General features: G+C 43.9%; 2 protein-coding genes across 2 annotated transcripts; both read right to left on the bottom strand.

The window, feature by feature from the left end:
* Positions 1-3030: 3030 nt before the first annotated feature.
* Positions 3031-6483, bottom strand: LOC117833744 (protein neprosin). Its single transcript, XM_034713343.2, has 7 exons — positions 6210-6483; positions 5907-5993; positions 5533-5781; positions 5271-5438; positions 4278-4331; positions 4034-4180; positions 3031-3723 (listed from the first exon to the last, which is right to left on the bottom strand). Exons 1-7 carry the CDS (start codon positions 6363-6365, stop codon positions 3352-3354), a joined length of 1233 nt encoding a protein of 410 aa, XP_034569234.1. The 5' UTR covers positions 6366-6483; the 3' UTR covers positions 3031-3351.
* Positions 6484-14423: 7940 nt separating this feature from the next.
* On the bottom strand, positions 14424-20793 carry LOC117866332 (disease resistance protein RGA4). Its single transcript, XM_034750521.2, has 2 exons — positions 19865-20793; positions 14424-16816 (listed from the first exon to the last, which is right to left on the bottom strand). Exons 1-2 carry the CDS (start codon positions 20647-20649, stop codon positions 14737-14739), a joined length of 2865 nt encoding a protein of 954 aa, XP_034606412.1. The 5' UTR covers positions 20650-20793; the 3' UTR covers positions 14424-14736.
* Positions 20794-21000: the final 207 nt, after the last annotated feature.

Here is a 21000-nt window from a genome sequence, read left to right as displayed (position 1 = left end):
CGCTTAGCTTGTTCGTCATTCTCAATTTTTTTTTCCATCATACGGTAGCTTGCACCATCTGAAAACTGAGCATTCCGTGTGATCCAGTTTAGCTAGGCATTCCAACATTTCCTTTGGGCCAATGTAGCCCTGACTCATGCCAGTGATCTAGTTCTGTACGTATTCTGGAACAGTTGCAAGAAGATTGTCTTGATGATGCGAATGGGCTCATCCATGTGCCTTAATGTGGTTGTATGCAGACTTTTATGTCATCTTCTTCCCAACAATTTTTTCACTTCGCCCTACTGTTATACCTTTTGGGATATGTAAGCCTTGGTCAACATTGTCGAAACCCGTGTTGGAGCCGCGGCTAAACTGCCCACACATGATAGCATACTCTGCCTTGACGACAGCAGCTTCCAACATGGTGGATCAGATTCAAAAGGGCTTCGAGAATTGTTGAATGACTGGCCGGGGGGCTTTCTGGGCTCACCAAGCTTCTGTGGGTGTGGTAATATATAATTTTACTACAAAAGAGAAGGAAAGAAAAGAGTAAGATTAATTGGGCCGACACACTCACGGCGAGCTCTGTCCATTTTTCAATTTCATTCATTTTGTACCGGTAAAATATATTTCTAACGTCACACAAACCATCGATTTTGTAATTGTAAAGTCGCCTTTGTACAATATTTTAGTGCATTATGCATTCAGTTTGAAACACAATATTTTCCTTTTAGACAAATAAACTAGCGCAAGCTGGAACCAGTTCTCAATTGGAGAAATAAATTAGCGCAAGAAAAATGTTTTCAGTGCTAAGAACTTAGATTATGTATTTTTTAAGCTCTAGAATTCAGACCTTATTTTTTATGGCGTGAAGTTGGAACCCCAATCAAGTCAATTGAGTCGATAAAATCAACATAAAACTCAATCACCTCCTCTGTTCCATATTCCTTGGCGATGCTTCCTTCTGGACGGACACGATTAAGAACATGAAACTCTCGAAAGGCCACATATTGTGCAGGTGTACTGGTCCGAGAATACTAATCTCTTTTACTAGGTGAACTAGGGGTGCATCATAATATGGGGTGCATCATAATATTGAAGAAGGATGGTGGAAATATCAACTCAAAGCTGATAAAATATTGCACCACGTCATTTTGTAGCTTTGTTAGCTTCGATGGATCGATTGCCTTATGCGAAATCGCATTGACAAATGCGCATAACTTTACAAGTGGCAATCGGATATTCTCAAGTAGAACACCTTACAGTGCAATCGGAAGCAACCGGGTCATCGACGTGTGGCAGTCATGAGCCTTTAGATTTGTGAACTTCTTTTCTTTCAGATTAATTATTCCCTTTATATTCAAGGGGTACCTAGACGGAACCTTCATACTATTCATACAATCAAATATGTTATCCTTCTCTTCCTTGTTGAGAGTGTAACTAGCAGGATGTAACTAGTGTTGTCATTTATCTCTTTTTTCCGGATGTAGGTCATCTCGTTGCTGCATACGTTTCAGGTCCTATCGTGCTTCCAATATATCTTTTGAGTTCCCATAACAACCTAGGAAGCCTAGCATATTCATGCAAAGATGCAAAGATTCTTCATGAGGTGCATCACGTCAATTGCATCGTGGACTTCTAGAATTTCCCATTAAGGTAGCTCCCAAAATATAGACTTCTTGTACATAGGTGCACGTCCGTTATTATTGTTTGGAACATGTTTGCCACATAGACCCTTTCCAAAGACTACCCTTACATCCTTTATCATCTCAAATATACGCTTTCCATCACGATGTACAACTTTTTTAACAAGATGTGTTTTTATTAATGTAATTTTTATATAATATGAAAATGTGATTTTTTAAAAAAATTCTCTTAAATGTAAAAAATGATTGCCAGTGTTCCAAGGCCCTCAGAGTTAAAAGTCAAATCCAATTTTCTAAATTCAAAATCTCGTTTCAGTGTCAGTACGTCCCCGCCACAAGCAGTTTCTAGCTGTTTGGGATCGCCAAAAAAGACGGTCAACCTCGAGCGCGTTCTGATCATCACCACATTGTTCAAGACTCAGGTGAAACCCTTGAACCTCGGGCGGAAAATGCAACACGGAGAGACAGCTTCGACCCGATGGTAGGAGGAATTAACTATTCTTTGAGCTGGCTGATCCTAACCACAAGCACCCGAAACTAATCTCGAAATGCCTAGTTGTCTAGCTATTTTATGCAGGGCCATTTCCTTTCAGCAGGAGGCAGAATGCGAAGTTAACCATATCCTGGTCGCGGTGTCAAGGCGACTAGGACTCCCGAAGCCAAGCTGACCTCGGAAGCAAGGATGCAACTCTGGGAGCGAAGCTAGACGATGGGAATACGTTGAAGCAGTCACAACATTGAAGAGGTCAAGGCGTGATCTACGGAGTCTTGTAAGAGCGTGATTTGCGGAGCTATCAGGTGGCGTGAAAAGCGTGACCTCCAAATAATGACCTTCGTGTAAAGCATATTCCCAAAATATAGTGGTGGGTTGAGGACGTTTGCAGAATGTAAAATGTCCTCCGAGGCACTATAAAAAGGGAGTCCTACCCTGTTGTAAATTTCTACGTTCACTATTCAATGAGAAGACGTTTCAAGCATTATTCCATCTTCGTTGTGTCTAAACCTCGCCCGAGTTCAAGATAGGGTAGACTTGACCTCGTCGAGATTTGGGATCCAAAACTGGCCTTTGTCAAGAAGCAAGTCCCCGACGACGAGCTCATGAATTGGGAACTGGGTGCCATGTCATTGCCCTACTTTACAACTCCTGCCATCTTGTATCACCCACCCCTGATGTCGTGCATACATAATACATGTACGTCTGAATGGTTGCCCTGCGTGCAAGAGCGACGAAGTTCATCACAATCCACAAGGCTCGCCGGACCAACTAAAAGCCATTTCCAATGTGACAGAAATTTTTTTTCGCTGCGGTTATTGTACTAAAGTCCGGATATGACAAAAAGGTCAGCAATTGTATGGAGTCACTGACAATAGGTTTAAGAGACAGCAAATAGATTGTCTGTACTTTATATGCAGTGCATACTTAGTTCCACTAACATTTCAAAACGTGCAAACATAACTCCAATATAATTTGTTACAAACTTTAATTTAACATATTTCTTCCAAACTTCAGATATATCTTACCCAATATAATGCATATGTAGATACCTACATATGAAGCAATTTATGCTTGCAGCGCCACATGTTGCAACACATATACAAGCGCTAGTATAGACACTACTAACAATACTTACTGGGCCTCTAGTGATGCGTACGTAATGCATTGCTAAAGGGTTATCCGTCATGTGACAAGGAGATCGATATGGTGCCGCGCGCTAGGGTTCTACTATGGGCAGCTAGGGTTCTTCCCTGGTCCTCCATAGAAGATGTAAGTGCCCCAGTTGACGCTATTGGTGCTGCTCTCCACGTTGTAGCAGTTGGGCTGCTTGTTCCCCAGTCCCAGAACATTTGGTGAACTGAGTTTGTTGAACGGATCGACCACTTGTATGTTCCTGATGTAGCTGGCCTTGCTGAGCCCTTCCCCAGGGAAGTGCCCACTGCCCATGTCTGTCGAAGTTTGGTCGGCGTAAGGCGAGTACACCTCTCCTCCCCACATGACATAGGATGCACTAATTTGCAGGTAGGAGAAGATGGTTGATGGCCAATAGCCCAAAGTATGGTTTCCTACTTTCAACCACCAGTTGCCCCCCTTTGGATCCTGCAGGCAAAAAAATTACTGGAGATCATCAGACAGGATTATGGCAAGGGGATATAGCTCAAGCTTTGTTCGAAAGGCTAACATCAGAGATCTAGTTGCATTTGTGGAAAAATCTGTTGCGTGCATGGGAACAACTCGACTCGTGAGTGAGACCACAAACAGGCCAACGTCATCACGGTTAGCCTCAACTTACAATTGAACTTTTGTCTCAAGAAATTAAGAACAAGAAGCTGGCACACTTTCGATCGGTGTCCATCCATGAATTTGATTTGCTATGCTTGGAATGTGAAAGATTTTTGTTTAATTTTACCTTCCAGATTAAAATAGTTATTTCATATTGTGAGCCACCGTAACTGGATACAGGGGAGAAGCTACCACCAATGGCGATCTGATTGTTTATTTGGATGAACCCTGAGCACTGTAGGTTATAACAACCTGTTCTTCGATATGCATCACGCTACAATATTCGGTAGCAATAAAGAATTAGTAACTTATATGCCATTTCCTAACTTACTGATAAAGATAAAAAGGAATTAATGTGATGCTTATCTTACAGTCCAGTATATGAAGAGTCTTGTATTTCTATCTCCATACAACTCAGGGTAAACCTGCAATTTTGTGGAGAGAACAGGCCGTTAGCCATACTGAAAGAGATTGCATGACTTCATAATATGCATTACAAAATGCATAGGAATCACAAAATTTATTGCCAAGAGTTTGTCAAAATACCTATGAAGATACAGTTTAATTTGGTCCTCATATGAAGTATTTCCATTAATTACTAAATGCTCTCTATATATTCTCTTTCATCCCAACCCTTAGTTTCTCCGTTTTCGTCACGCCTTGGATATGTGTTCACTTAAAAGCTTAGCTTCATCGATTTCACTTCCTATTGCAGCATTCTATCGTAACTTGGTGCTATGGCTATTGCTAGTTTCGTCATTTTAAGATGTGTCAAGGTTCACCTCATATGAGCTATTGTTTTAGGCCACGATGTGGATGAAAACTCCCATTCCATTTTGCCAAGTGAGTTTGCCTCAACCTAAATCATTCGTATATTGCCAAAATTTTTAGGGATTCCAATTGTTTTTTAACAAATAAATGCTACAAGATCTTCTATAGAGTAAAGACAACAGACTTTGGATGTTTTCTTCTATAATATTGCAAGATCCAGGGTCCAACTTGAGTAGTTGGTTAGATTCCTTGTAATGTAACCTGCCCATCCGAATTCAAGTAATCAAGTCTCTGACTTAGCATAGGTGCTTACTTTATTTCTTAGCTAATTATTCCTTTAGTGGTAGGTAATGTGCTCATAAAAAACGACACGCCTTTTGGTTACTTTATTAATCTAAAGATGTGGGAGCCTTTGTCTTTCGAAGCTTTCATAGGTGTTGGATGTGCATGCATGCCTTCATAAAGAGGTTGCCGAGTGAATCCCGTAGTGCATGCATATATGTGGGTGAGTGTTCAGCATCACATATACCATGGAAGCTGAATGTCAGCGTTCATTTATGAAGGTGGGTTAATGTTTCCCTTGGAGGTCTAACCTGCCATCCTGCTTCAATTGTATTGAGGTCGTTGCCGCTATAGGAACCCCCAGAGATCCAGAGCTGGGCCAAGCTGAAATCTTTGGCCCTCCCAATAGTTGGTTGCCACAGATTGATGCTGGTTTTGGTTCCATAGTACCTAGCCTTCGGTGTATACGCTATGGCGTGCTGCTCAATGAGAGAGCAAATGAAGTTAAATGATAATTAAATTTTAAATAATAATTGTACAATGCATGGTGATTCTTGAATAGGTTTTGTATACCTGGTGGCCAATCGTCACATTGAGCTTGTTAGGATCATCAACGGAAAAGAAGTTCGGTATGCTCCTTGGCCTCTTCTTCCCATACCTCCTGATAGAGCTAGCCCTCAGGACATCCTCCTCCTTGGTCCTTCGGATCGGTATTGTGTTTGGAGGGCACTTGCAGCCATTCTGATGCCATGTTTGGGTGATTGGATGTGGTGCGATGTTGGAGTCATCGCTCAGGCCTTCTGGGTGGTAAGAAGGATGCATCTGGAAGGTCGACGATGATGCACGCAATGTGTTTATGTGGTGTTGGGGGGGGAACTGCAGCTAGTCGATCTGCACAGTGCACACAACTATGAAATGAAAAGGAGCATTGTGCAGCGGAGATGAACCTGGATAGTATGGTTCTTGAGGAGTGGATGATCCAATGCAGGTTGTTTGGAGATGGGCACACAGTCTATGATATCTCCATCTGCACTCTGTTGTTAATTTTCATAGAATCAGTACTCGCAATAAAAGTAGAAAAGAAGAGAGGATTATGCATACATGCATTAGGACTGGAATGAATCCGAAGGTCATGTGAAAATTTTCAGTTGCAAAAAGTAAGTAAAAATATGCAGATAATTTTGGTAAATTAGTGTGCTGCACGCAAATCATGAAGCCACTGAACGACAACACCAGAGCATGAAGAGTACCTGAATGCTTGCGAGAGGATCCTTGTTGAGCCTCTTGAGGAGGCTTCGCACCTGCCGCCGCTGCTGCTCCGACGTCCCGGCGGCAGCGCCCGCCGCCGCCTCCACGACCGCGAGGGCCACGACCAGCGCGATCAAGCACGCTCGCGTCACTGCCATCTGTAAGATCCCTGTTGTTATCTCGGTTTCTCTTCAGCATGCATGGGCTTTTAAAAGGCAGGAGATGTACGTCTCGGCCGGCCTGCCTCTTCCATCAGAGTATTTCTTTTAGGTTATGGAATGAAACAAAGTTATCTTAGCTACTACCTTAATCAAGATGTATATCATATGTGTGGCGGCAGAGTATTGTTTTTTCATACGCTTTGACACAAGAAGAAGATGCTTCGAAAGTTGCTAGCATGTTCGCGGAACCACACGGATGGATTGGTCAGAGCTGCAAGAAGATGTCTCTCCTTCTGATGTAGTGAATAATTGCCATTTGGTAGCACCTGATGCCGAGGTTTCATGCCGTCGAGGTGCTTTTGTATATTGTCGCCAAGGTATTGAGGTGCTGTTTCAAAAAAGCTTTCTATACTCCATGGATTTTAAAAGTATACGTGAGCTCAGAAAACTAAATCAGCAAACTGATTCCAAGAGTTGACAAACTCCATGAACAGACGTTGATTATGTCACTTAACTATCTAGCCACCGATCAGTTAGTTGCTATATAGTTGACCTTGAATTTGTAAAGTTGCAAATGCAGAGACATTATCGATGTACTCCAAGTAAAGAATTTGTAACAATGTTGAATTTTGTAAAGATGATTGTATATCCAAGTAGATATATAATGTGGGTGCAGACATTATCCAACTAGTAAATGTCTTGGCCGTCGGTCGATCTATCATCATTGTTGCGGAAATTTTAAAGCTCTAATTTGCTCCTTTCGAACAGATAATCGACCACATCCTTCCCTTTGATTGCGTGATTATCGGGTGTAGACTTACTCCAAATCTTTTGTTAAGTGATTATTAGCTGCTAACGATTATTCAATTTCGAGGGGTAAATACTTAAATTAATCGTAGCGTATACTTGACTTCAAGCAATATGATGCCAACAAATAATTAAGCCAATCTGTCAGTTGCTGATTACCAAGGACATACCTGGTCCAAGTCTTTTTAGTGAAAGATGATCACAACTTTTGAATGTTCGACTGACATTTTTTAACATGTTAATTTTTGAATCGACACTCTCCTAAATGATTTGCAAGTTTGACTTGAGATGGTGATGCTATCCGTTGTTGTTGGGCACAAACATACAAGGCCCAAAAAGAACGAAAACTTCCAGCCCACTTGACGCGTGGTCAAAGGCTGAAAAGCAAGAGCCCATGATCAAACTTATTCTTCACTATTTTTTTCCTTCTCCTATCAGGGTAAGGTAAGTAGGGTGGTGAGCTAGTAAGAACTTATTTATATTTTGTCAACGAAAATGAAGCTAGTAAGAACTCAATGTCATGACCAAGAAGGCGCTCAGGAGGCACAAGCTAGCATCTGGATGAACGCACGGTGAGGAGGGGCTGCCTCTCGTACTACTGAAGCTGTGTGTGTATGGGTGTATGGTCGCCCCCTTAATTGGAGCGCTTGCATCCTCTGCAAGGAATGGAATCATCATCGTTGAACTCATACCTGAAACTCTGAGCCTGATAGCTTCGTCGTCTTCCCGATTCTGCATGCCCGCGCTCTGTTACGTTCTTGCTCCGAAACCCGAAATTCCTTGCCATCCTGCCTATTTGCGTTGCTACGTAGCTAGATATTCTGACTTTCTGAGCGAGATCATAATAGTTCCTCCCGCCGGCGCTGAGTGACGATGTGGGCTTTGCGAGGCTTTGCGAGGCGGCGCTGGGAACGGTTACAGAGTGGAGGGCACCGCACAGCTCCCACCAACCACACCGCTCGTCCGCTTGGTTGCCGCAGTGTGGTCGTCGGAAGAGAAGACGAAGACGCGTCGGCCACGGTGCACGGAGCGGACCAGAAGGCATGGTTCTTCACCGCGCCGGGCTGCGCATGAAGCCAAGCAAGCACGCGGCTGCATTGTGGCAAAGGTTTGATCGATGCTTTGCCTGCAAGTATTACATCCCCTGTTCTTGGCTGCTGCTGTGCTGCATCCTTTTTCCCTCTTTCGCTATCAAGTATCAAAAAAATAAGACAAAAAAAAAGTTTTTCTTACTTGCAGGAATGCTTGCCCTGTTTTTCGTGTAAAATGTGATCTTCGGTATCTAGGTTTATTTGGTGCATTAAGCATTCAGAGAGAGAGAGAGAGAGAGTTGTCTGCTCAACATACAAAAAAATACAGAGAAGAGGACGGAAGGAATGTTCAGCAGAAGACAAAATCTATTGCTGAATTTGGAGAATCAAACAGAGTTCATTTGTAGTTGGAGTTCCAATGTTGTCTGTGCTGAAAGGCTCTGGAGGATATTATTTGAGCTTGTTTCCCAGAAATTTCTCCCAGCCACATGGCAGGCTCTGGAGAGAAAGGCTCTGAAAAGCTTGGAGTTCCAATGTTTTTCTTACTTGCAGGAATGCTTGCCCTGTTTTTCATGTAAAATGTGATCTTCAGTATATAGGTTTATTTGGTGCATTAAGCATTCAAGGAGGGAGAGAGAGAGGGGGGGAGAGTTGTCTGCCCAACATACAAAAAAATTACTGAGAAGAGGACAGAAGGAAAGTTGAGCAGAAGACAAAATCTATTGCAGAATTTGAAGAACCGAACAGAGTTCATTTGTACAGTCACAAGTCACTGACAGAAGCAGTTGGAGTTCCAATGTCGTCTGTGCTGAAAGCATTAATGGGTCTCTGGAGGAAATGTAGTGAACTACACTACAGCTTCTTTAAGCTCCCCGGTATCTGAGATCTAATAATGCAGCGGCTAATGAAGATCATTTGATTAAACATGATTTGAGCTTGTTTCCCAGAAATGTCTCACAGTGAGCCACATGACAGGCTGGGGGTCAAAAGCAATTTCAGAAGGAGAATAGGTGAAGGCAAGTATGTTAAAACTGAAGCTGCACTTCTACAGACATAAGAAGTGCACTTCTACAGGCATCGCACTTTTCAAGTCCAGCTAGCTGGTTATGACCCGCATTTTACCCTGGTGGCATTTTTTATGGCACTCGGTCAAGCTTATACATCTGCAAAGTTGAAAAAAAGTGCGACCGATTAGCTCTAGCTTATACTCTCATGGAAATCACAAACAGGAAGTACATAAGTTTTATTAGAAAACTTGAATGCCGGATTTAGAAAAATAAATGCGGTGGTCATGAACTTACTATGTTTATGTGTGCGAGCTTGGCCTTGTTCTCTTCTGACTCGCACCACTGCTCCAGTTCCCGGTTCCGATGAATAACTAGCTGCTGGAGGTTGGTGAGCTGCTGTATACATGCATGCAAAGATTTGATTCTAACACATTTCCTGATGACGAGCCTTTTGAGAGAGGAGATGTCGCTCAGCCAGTCTGGCGGTGCTGATATGTTGCGACAATCACTCAACTAGAGTGACTGAAGGGAGGAGAGTTGCTGTATGCCCTCCGGCAAGCTCCTCAGGTAGTAACAGCTCGAAATTTACAACTCCTGGAGGGCTGGGAAGTGGTGAAACAGCCTGGAACTGTGGTGCTGTTTTGTCTGGCTGATAGCCAGTCTGGTGGTGGTTGGAGTAGAGTTGCAGTGATCGCTGCTGGTTTGTACCTCCTCCAGTGAAGATATAACTTGGTCGCTTTTAAATATTATGAACTCACGACATTTGGGTGGGCATGGTTTCAACCTCAACTTTGGACAATGAGATACATCGAGTACATCTAGAATAGGGAACATGAACTCCTCCACACCATCTTTGCCAGGGCATGTGGTATTCCACTCCTCCAAACCATCCATATGAGCCACTGTGAACTTTGCCAATCAAGGGAACGCTCCTTTCCCACCGCAGACACCCCTTTCAATTTTTGAAACGTTGGGTAACTTCCGAAGATACAGGCTTTCTAGGGACCGCAACTGTCCAAATGGTGGTAGATTGCTACATGTCGACAGATCCTTCAATTCAATACAAATAAGATTACGAAGATGATGAGAAATGGCCATGAGCCAGCCAGGAAAGCTCTGACTGCCATAATCTTCTAGCCACAAGTTCTTCAGGCTCATTGGTGGCACTAGTTGTTCCAACAAATCGTTGGGTTATGATCCAAATTCTTGGGCTGAAGTGAAGCGGGCTGAAGCAAAGCGGCCCATTAGCATTTAGAGGGACTACACCACCTATTAGTACCATATTACTAATAGACGAGACTGTAGGAGTTTTTCCTCCCTATATATATGGACCACCTTCCTCATGGAAAAGATGCATCATAGACTTCTATACGGGAAGGCCCCAAGTTAGGGTATCCCCAAGTTGTAAATCTCCAGCTCTTGTAACCTCACCCAGATATAGTGAAGATTGTTGCTGGCTGGCGCCCGTGGTTTTTTCCCTCTCCCATTGGGAGGGTTTTCCACGTTAAATCTCGTGTCTCTCTGCGATTGATCTTGTTTATTTCGTCGTTCCTCCGCCGTAGCGTATAACAAGTGGTATCAGAGTTGAGTTTTTCAGATCAGGGCAACGCGATGGCGTCGATGAAGTTTGATCTACCGCTACTCGACTACAAGACGAGATTCTCACTGTGGCAAGTGAAGATGAGGGCAATACTCACCAAATCACAGGATCTAGATGAGGCGCTTGTTTGCTTCGGGAAGAAGAAGAAGGAAGAATGGACCCCTGAGGAGAAACGTAAAGATCGTAAGGCTCTGTCGCTCATTCAACTTCATCTTTCTAATGATATCTTGCAAGAAGTGCTGCAGGTGCAAACTGCTACAGAACTTTGGTTGAAACTGGAATCGATCTGCATGTCAAAAGATCTCACCAGTAAGATGCACATGAAGATGAACTTGTTCCCGCACAAGTTGCAGGAAGGAGGATCGGTGATGAACCACATATCAGTCTTTAAGGAGATCGTGGCCGATCTATTGTCCATGGAGGTAAAATTTGATGATGAGGATTTAGGTCTTTTGTTACTATGCTCACTGCCCGGTTCATATTGAAATTTCCGTGACACCATATTGTTAAGCCGTAATGAACTAACCCTAGCGGAGGTTTATGAGGCACTCCAAAGTAAGAAGAAGATGAAAGGTACGGTGCAGGGTGAGTCATTATCCTTCAAGGGCGAAGCATTGCAGTTCAGGGGCGGATCTGAGAAGAAGTCATACGACAACAACAATCGCGACAAGAGCCAGCATGGTAGAGGACGTTCAAAGTCCAGGGATAAGAAGATCTGCAAGTACTGCAAGAAAACGAACCACTTCATCGAGGATTGCTATAAGGTAAAGAATAAGGAGAAGAGGAATGCTGCATATCAACAGAAAAATAAAACTGAAGGTAATACCTCTGTGGTCTCCGGTGCTGATAGTATTGATTCGGGAGATTGCCTTGTCACATTTGCTGGTTGTGTTGCTGGTCATGAGGAATGGATACTCGATTTGCCATGTTTGTTTCATATCTGCTTTAACAGAGAATGTTTTAGTTCTTATAAACCTATGCAGAGTGGAGATGTCGTACACATGGGAGATGACAACCCATGTGAGATCGTGGGCATTGGATCAATTCAAATCAGGTCACATGATGGCATGGTTCGCATGCTGGACGATGTGCGATATATACCAAGGATGGCAAGAAATCTCATCTCCCTCAGCACACTCGATGATGATGGGTACAAGTACTCTGCTTCAAGTGGAGTTTTAAAGGTATCAAGAGGTTCTCTCGTTTCCATGGTTGGTGATATGAATTCTGCCAAGTTATATGTGCTTAGAGGAAGTACTTTGCATGGTTCCGCTACGACTGCTACTGTCTCTGATAATAATACTAACCTCTGGCATAAGCGTCTTGGGCACATGAGTGAACTTGGTATGGCAGAATTGATGAAGAGAAACCTGCTGGATGGCTGCACTCAAAGTAAGATGAACTTCTGTGAGCACTGCATTTTTGATAAGCACAAGAGGGTAAAGTTCAATACCGCGGTACATCGCTCCAAAGGTATACTTGAGTATGTACATGCAGATTTGTGGGGACCATCTCGTAAGACCTTGTATGGTGGTGCAAATTATATGCTAACTATCATTGATGATTACTCTAGAAAAGTATGGCCTTATTTTCTGAAAGGTAAAGATGATACATTTGCTGCTTTTAAAGAGTGGAAAGTAATGATAGAAAGGCAAACTGAGAAGAAGGTAAAGTTGCTTCGTACTGATAATGGTGGTGAATTTTGCTCGCATGAGTTTACTGATTATTGCAGTAAGGAAGGCATTGTGAGGTATCGCACCATTCTGTACACTCCGCAGCAGAATGGTGTGGCTGAGCGCATGAACAGAACCACCGCTCGTTGCATGCTATCCAACGCAAAGATGAGCAAGCATTTTTGGACAGAGGCCGCCACTGTCCCGCTCCGCAGCAGGTGGTCAACAGTCAACGGGTGAGAATATTTTGGTTGATGTGGGCCGTGGGCGCATATCAGCAAGAACGAACTGACAAAGGCTCCTGCAGAGGTTAATCAACCTGCAAAAGTTTTGTCGAACTATGTTTTTTTTCTTTTTTTCGATAAAGCAAGTTTTATTAATTTTAAGTTGGTTACATCATGATGATACAAAGATCTTGAAATACTCCCGACTCTGCATAACTAGGATAAAAAAAAAACTGTGGGTAAAGCTGGCAAGTAGCACGAGGTTTCTTAATTAAAGGAGCAACTGGGTGTAAATGCTGCTAGTATTCTGTTTCTTCGATGAAAAGCACCGAGGCGGTCTTGGAGAAAAGCAGGCAAGTAGCACGAAGTTTTTAAAGGAGCAACCAGCACTGTCCATCTGCACCAATGCACATCACGAGATATGCACTGTCCATCTGCTACATTTCTTTTCTGAACGGCTGTACTGCATGCACGAGGTGCTTCAAAAAAGTTCGACTGGACGTAAAATTTATTTATGAGTGGAGATCCAGCGTGGTGGAGCACAGGTACGGTGCAGTGCGGTAGTGTGCAAGCATTTTTGGGCTCAATCTGTCACGGCCTAGCCAAACTTGGGGTGCATGCAGTCTCGATCGTAGGACTACAATACTATTTTCAAAAATACTTCCTCCATTTACAAGGAACGTTTCATTTTGTTATGACAATGCTTTCATGAATAATTATTGTATTAGTATTTATTATTTGTGTCATATGAAAGTTTGTTCATGTTATCTACAATACTGTTTTCAATAATACTTCCTCAGTTTACGAGGAACCACGAGTAGAGAATTGACTTTTGATCCTTTAGTCTCGGTTTAATCTAAGCTCACGAGAAAAAGGGGTGTGCCATGGTAGGCTGGAATGTGGCACACTTTTACTCCTAGTTGGCATTTGCAACTAGGACTAACCCCTTTGATCCCGGTTATAACGAGAACTATTTAGAACTTGAACACCTTCCCTGCCAATTCGAAAATCCGAAGCCCATCGAAGATCGTACGTCGCAGCCCAGTTATTTCCCAATAGGTGTGGGTAGCCAGCAGCCCGATAGGCCCAAACGATCAATAAACTATTTCTTCTCATCCCTCCGTCTCCTGCCTGTGTCTCCTGATGCCGACGGCGTGACGAACCCTAGCCGCGCCTAACCGGAGGCTTGAGATAGCCTTGACCCAGCTTAGGGAGCAAGTTCATGAAGCGGGATTGGAGTCGGCAACTGAAGTCGGCCGGCATGGCCCAAGGCCAAGGTAAGTTCTGCCCCAACTAATTAAATTCTTGGGTATTAGCTTAGTAGAGATAGAGAAAAGATGCAGAATTGTTATGCAGTTCACATATGCATACTTAAAGTCGACATTATTTCCTGGTTGAAATTTAAAAATTTCTACTTCTTTTCAATATTTATTGGTGGCAAAATTCTTAATTAGTTTATTAGGATGTACAAAAATCTTATAGGATATCTTAATTAGTTTATTAGGATGTACAAAAATCTTTTAGGATATCTTAATTAGTTTATTAGGATGTACAAAAATGTTTTAGGATATCTTGTCTATGCTCATCTCATTCCCTTTAATAATTTACTAGAAACAATTAGTTCGTCCCTGACATCCCATGCAATAGATTGGTATAATATCTAGAATAGTCGGTTCTAACAAATATATACTAGGAGTGTCTGGCAGTGTGGACTTAGAGATTGATGGGCCTTAAAACTGTAGAATTTTTGTTGGCCTTCAAACAAATATATATAGATACAGTGTACAGTGAATTTCTTATTACAAGCTGAAAAAAGGGATAGCAATCACCAAGTCTGAGACTCGAATCCTGATGGGTACGGTACACCCACAGCACTAGCGTCGCCACAGCTCCAACAGAGAATTGTTAGAGGACAATATTGTGGCATATTATTGATATAATATAATACTACCTTATCAATTATTGAAATGCAACTACATTACCACGTCACACACGCAAGAAGAAAGCGACGAACTTGCTCCACAAGTTACATATGTTGCCTCTTCACACACGGCCGGTTAGGGTGCCCATTTGCCATTGCTTCCCAAGCTCGTTGCATTGAACTGTGGAGTATCACTTCACTGAGATATGCAAGATGTGAGATGCCCTCGACGATTCCTGATGGCATCTGAGAATTTGGACAGAGGAGGTAAAGGGATGTTAGGCTTTTCATGGATCCTTCTTTGAATTGCATTTTTGGAACCTTTGGGGCGTCAATGCACAGGCTCTTAAGGCTTTCAAATCCATTCTTCTCCACAATGAAAACACCGTTGCAAAATAATCTAGCATCATGCTCCACCAGCTTCAGATATTCCAAGCCACGTAAATTTTGCAAGGCCGATAGATCTTTGACGTTGAGACCAGTTGAGAAGAGCTGCAGCTTCTTAATTCTACCTAGCTCCCTTAACTTGTTAGAATCAGGCAGACTGTTCAAAATTCCCCGCAGTTTGATAGAACTGATGGTGCAGGGACCCTCTAGTGAACCCAAGAACTCAGTGCAAATTGTACTGGAAGTAATGGATACAGACTCTAGAGGGGTGACGCGCATCTTAAGAAGCTTGATGAAGTCCATGTTGTTACTCCGACGTTCTTTAGTCTTGTTCCAAGGACACTCATGATCCTTTGACACAAGACATGTTTTGACAGACCTCGGAGGGCACAAGTTACTTTTCCTTTTTGATGAACGATCAGAAGCAGTAGCACTGCTCTTGGCGAGTTCAGGATGAGGAAATAACCACGTTGGCGCATCAGCACAAGTATAGTTGCACCATACTTTGACCTTCTTCAGGTTTCTTGCGAGAAGTATAACATGTTCCGGACTTTGTCTCTTATTGGTGACAAATCCAGAAAGTGTGTGCAGTGCACTTTTCTTTTTCAGGAACTCATAAAGCTTGTCAGCTTCTTTTTCTTTATTGGGAACCTCAGGTAGCTGAAACTTGCCAAACAGATAAGCTAACTTCGGCAACATGATGACCTCCATGGGCAATATTTCCACATTTGTCTCTCGGATGTCCAGCGTCTCCAAACGTTGCAGTTTCTCTATTTTTGTGGGAAGCTTGTTGATGCGAGTTTTCCTGAGGTTGAGATACTTGAGAAGCAGCAATTCACTTAGGCCTTCAAGAAATCCCTGGTCAAGCCCATTGCAACCTTCAAGATCAAGAATCCGCAGCATCTTGCACATCTTTAAATCAGTAGGCTCAGTCTTGAACATTGTTAACGACCTTAAAGCAGACTTGTCTTCATCAAGTTCATCAAATCTTTCTTTGGTGCTGGACTGAATAGAGAGTCGACGGACACGTGCCTCAGTGCTTCCTTTAAGTACGGGCTCACGGCCTTGAATCAGAGTGACCACATTTTTAGCTACTGACTTTTGAACGATGTACTCCAGCACTACACCGTGAACTTGACACCTCTTGGCAACTACCGAATTGTTGCAGATCTGCACTGGCTCAACGATACACCGGTCAACCAACACATCAACACATTTACAGCCTTCATTGACGATCAACCCTTCAGCCATTAATCTTCTCATTAGGTTCTCGCTCTTAATCTGATGGCCCTTAGGGAATATACCTAAGTAAAGCATGCAGGACCTGTGGTCATAGTCAGGCAAGCTGTGGTAGCAATGCAGAAGTGATCTTCTCATTTCCTTAAAGACGCTCGCTGCATTGTTGTTACCTGACAGGTAGTATTTGCCAAGGTTTTGTCCCACCTCTATGCAGTGAGCACCTCTCAGCGTATCTCCTTTCATATTTAAATGTTTGGCTACACTAGTCAGTGCCCGTGGTAAACCATCACATTTACTGAAGATGCTTTCTGAATCAGTTACCAGTGAATACGGAGGATCCTTTTGGCAGCCATAAACCTTTCTCCAGAATAAACTTTTTGAGTCACCATCACTAAGACATTGCATTCTGTACACATAACTTCCAGAGCTGCAGGCTGTGGCTACAGAATGAACACTCGTGGTCACAACCATTCTGCTTGTGCTGCAATTTTTTCGGCAGGCATCTACTGTATCTTTCCACACTTCCACTTTCCGCACATCGTCAACAAAGACCAAGCACCTAACAAGGCAAGTTTAATAACATGATTTGAATAGAGCATTCATACATGTAGCAAATAAACTTATGGTGTTTGGTCACAAAATTTGATGAATCCCGGCCTCACATAAATAATATTCCCTCCGTCCCAGAATATCGCAACGTTTAGACTTTTTCAAAATCAAACATTTTCAACTTTGATTGGAAATAGAGAAATAATTATAGAGACTAATAACATAAATATAATGTTAATATATTTATCATGAAGCCAACTATTATAATATGTAACCTTTTCTATTTGAGATAAATTATTTTTAGAGGTATTGTTGGTCAAAATTAAAATGATTTGACTTATGACAAAGATAAAAGTACCTATATTTTGGGACGGAGCGGGACCCATCACCATCGAGAAGTAGGTGGCCATCTGGTCGTAAGTGCCATTGGCAGCTTTCACCGTGATACTATACATCTTGAGCCAGATCGTGGAGTCGTAGCGACCATCATACTTTTCATTAATGGCCGGCTTGAATGTGGCCGGCCAATTGATAGCCCTGAGGCGTGGAGTGAAGGCGGCGAGGCCATCGATCATCGTGTCATCATCGTCGTTGAGGTAATTCTCGATGGGTGGAGCCCTAGGACGTCTGCCATTGTCGTGCCTGGGCACATCATAAGCGTCTTCAGGGGCGTCGTACATGTGGTCTTAGTCGGCGTGGTGGCCCATCCCATCTTCCTGGCGACGACGGTCCTAGCGTTCAGAGCAGTGTCGTAGTCGCGGTCGTACTCATCACGCTCGTGGCGGTGGTTGAGTTTGGGGCAGAGGTCATGGCTATTGTGGAGGTCGCGCGGCTCATCATGGAGATCACATTACCGACTTGGTCGGCCGCGGTCCACTTCATCGCCAATACTGCCGCGACAGCGGTTGTCATTGTTGCTGCGCTGATGGTCGTTGTTGGCGTTGTCAATGACAGGTGGGTTGGTGTTCTGCTTCACCTCTTCTTTGGGGATTGGCTCCATCCAACATCCTGTGCAGTCGTCTTGGCGGTGGTCGGATATGCTATGCCTAGATTGGCTCCAACTGTGTCAGGTAGCTGTGGACCGAGAGTGTGCGGGCCGACAGTTGGCCTACTCCTTGATCTGGGTGTTGGCGACTTGGAGTCGTGCCCAGATCCATCGGATTTGGTTCGAGTCTGGAAGATTTTCTAGGTCGGCAAACACAGCTCCTAGGTTGGCCTGAGCTGTAGTGAAGACGTTCTGACTGGCCTCCTCAAGGTTGGCTAGTAGATTGTGGGTGTGTACAAGGCGCCTGCGTCTGTCCTGGGCGTCGCCCTAGTTGGCGTTGTCACAGTCGTTGCGTGGCAGTTGTCGTGGTCGTTACGCGGCGGTTGGCACTGGTCGCCTACTACCTCTGCAATATAGCAGGTTGCTGCTGGGCGTTGGCTTGCTCCTGTTGGCGTTATGCCATGCGGATTTGGTTTCTGGCGTTGCGGCCTCCTTCCTGAGAAAAAGTTTTGCCATCTCAAGGTGGCTCGTCAGTAGAGATCATGAAAGCTCTACGATCAAGCGTGGAGGAGTTGCTCTCATCATGGCTTCTGTAGGGATTTGGCGTCAGGACGATGTGAGGTACCTGAAATTCACTAGAGTCCAAAAACTAGGTGGGTTCGGGTGGGTCTCCTAATTGAATCTGGAAAGCCTGGTCGAGTTTGGTGGAGTACACGGCAGCTGAGTTCCGCAAACCAAAGGGGACGCGGGACGGACCCTACGCTGACCTTGTTGAACATAGTGTCGCCTCAAATAGATTTATGCACTCAGCAATAGTGTTGTTGATGCAATCTAGCCCCAGGATCAAATTGGAGGGCGTGGGTGGGCGGGCGACAACAAGTAGATCTGGAACCCTCTCGGAGAGAGAGAGGTCGGCGACCTGCTCGGCAAGCGGTATGACGATCCATGGGTAGAGAACTTGTCCCGCCAGAGTAGATCCGACAGAAGCCAAGCTGGTGGTGGATGCCGAGTCGACGGAAGATGTCGAGTAGATGGAAGAAGCGGTCGGATCAGAATCCGTTGGCATGGTCCCGAAACGAATCTAGATCGGGTTGGTGAGGAAGTCCTTCATGCTCTCGGGAAACACAACGTCGGAGCGGGATGCCATCAAGGTCACTAGGAGGATCTCACAATCGCCCCTACCTGGCGTGCCATCTATCAGTTTTAAAACCCCAACAGTCCACCGGGGGTTACCCAAGTGGTTTATTTGCAGGGGAACCAAGAACTCGAATGTGATCGCGAGAAAACGAAGGGACACGAGGGTTTTAGACAAATTCGGGCCTCCTGAGAGTAATACCCTACGTCATGTATTTTGGTGGATCATATTGCTCAATGCTTGGATACCCTGGGAGGCTCCCTTGTGTGCCTTATATAGGCTGACGACCTAAGGTTACAAGTCGGTTTGAATCTAATATACTCGGTAGTTACATGGAAGGTAATGTGAGTCAAACTACAATACGCATTCCATGATATACGGGCTGATTTGAACTGTTTTGTTGGCTTGACGTGTACTCCAAATAACTTCATGTCCTCGGCTTGCACGTCCTGGTTGGGCGGGCTCACTTGTCAGGTCCGACCAGTATCCTGGTCGGTAGGGATCCATGGGGTACCCATATCCCTCAATGATCTTTATTGAAACAATATAATGACTTAGGGCTGGTTTACCTTTCTAATTAGTTGTAGACTAAGATAAGACATGATTGATATAGAAATTAATCGCTCGCGTGACCCAATTATTTATCGCGAAGGTTCCAATGATTATATAACAAAACAGGCTTGATAGTTGATACGTCTCTATCATACTTTAAACAAAATCATGCTTTGACCATACTATACACATGAATAAAACTATATGTAGTAATCTAGCTACAAAATATTTGTTTTGTGTACATGGATTTAGATAACATGAAATCAAGGGCTTAGCTATAAAGAAAAGTAGAAAGTCGGATAACTTTTGCTAGTTGTATGAGAAATTCTAAACAGTAGACCGGTAGAAACACTTGCTATAACATGAAAATGGATTGGGATACAGACCTCTTGCGGGACAAAATGTCCTGAAGATTGGGTTTTGTGGTGGAAGCGCCTTCAGCTTCCTTGGGAGCATTTTCCGTATCATGAGCCCTTCTTGCAAGATCCTCCCGAACACTCTCGAGAATCTTGTCTAGAAGATCCTTCTTCTTGTTGCATCCAGAAGCTACAACCCAAGCGACACAGTCGAATTCATCCGAGGAGGAATACTTCTTATGTACTTCCCTTGCAAGGGCAGTCTTCCCCACGCCTCGGCATCCCACAATGGAGATCACTCGCAGCTGCTGCCCCTCGCCTGGCGAGGGCTCGAGCAGCTCAACAATTTTACTCTTGGGCCCACCGATGCTCTGAAGCTGCTCCTCTGCATCTTCATCCGGGTCTGACGTAGCACCCTGATCTGTATCTTGGCCCTGGCTCGATTCAGTGCTCTGCTTCAAATCTTGTGCTAGAGACGAGATTGTCTCCTTGAACTGCTCGATGATTCCAAGCTGTTCAGTACGGGGGTCCATGTTAATGGCCACGAGGAGTTTGCTAAGAGCTGCTTGATCCCGGAGAGTTTCCACGAAATCTTCAACATCGTAAGCGAACTCCTGCAGCTGCTGAATCCTGATCTCCTGCACAGCTCCTCGGCACTCCTTGTCCATGTCCTTCATCAGGGCAATCACGAGCCCCATCTCGTCCTTGATGAATCGGAGGCCACGGCAGAGTTTGGAACGGCGCTCCTTGTCTTTCTCCATGACGCTGCAGACCTCGGCTACCATAGAGAAAACGAGGCGCACAATTGAACTCATTGCTAGTGAAATGTTTGAAGTCACGCTAGCTGATGAGTAACTCCAAGTGCTTTCTTATAGTCCGGTGGGGTGGAGAGGCTGTCAACAGATGTACATGGTGTGAAACCCATGAATAAAAATCTAGGACCAAGGAATCATGTAAATGAAAAAAGATACTCCCTACGTCTGGAAATATATGAAAAAGTTATCCCTTGATACAAATATTTTGAGGAGTTAAAGATGACAAAACCTGATAAGTAATTAAGTGATCCCATGGGTCCTACATTGCCTGATTAAAATCTGACTAAAATCAGCCATTTATAGCATTGATTATTAGCACAATTATCAGCCATATTGCTCTAATAGCTAGAG

Source organism: Setaria viridis, chromosome 8, assembly GCF_005286985.2.
Source record: "Setaria viridis chromosome 8, Setaria_viridis_v4.0, whole genome shotgun sequence".
In the NCBI taxonomy this organism is placed as follows: Eukaryota; Viridiplantae; Streptophyta; class Magnoliopsida; order Poales; family Poaceae; genus Setaria; species Setaria viridis.
Note: the sequence above shows the minus strand (reverse complement) of the source record. Positions and strands in the feature narration are given on the sequence as shown.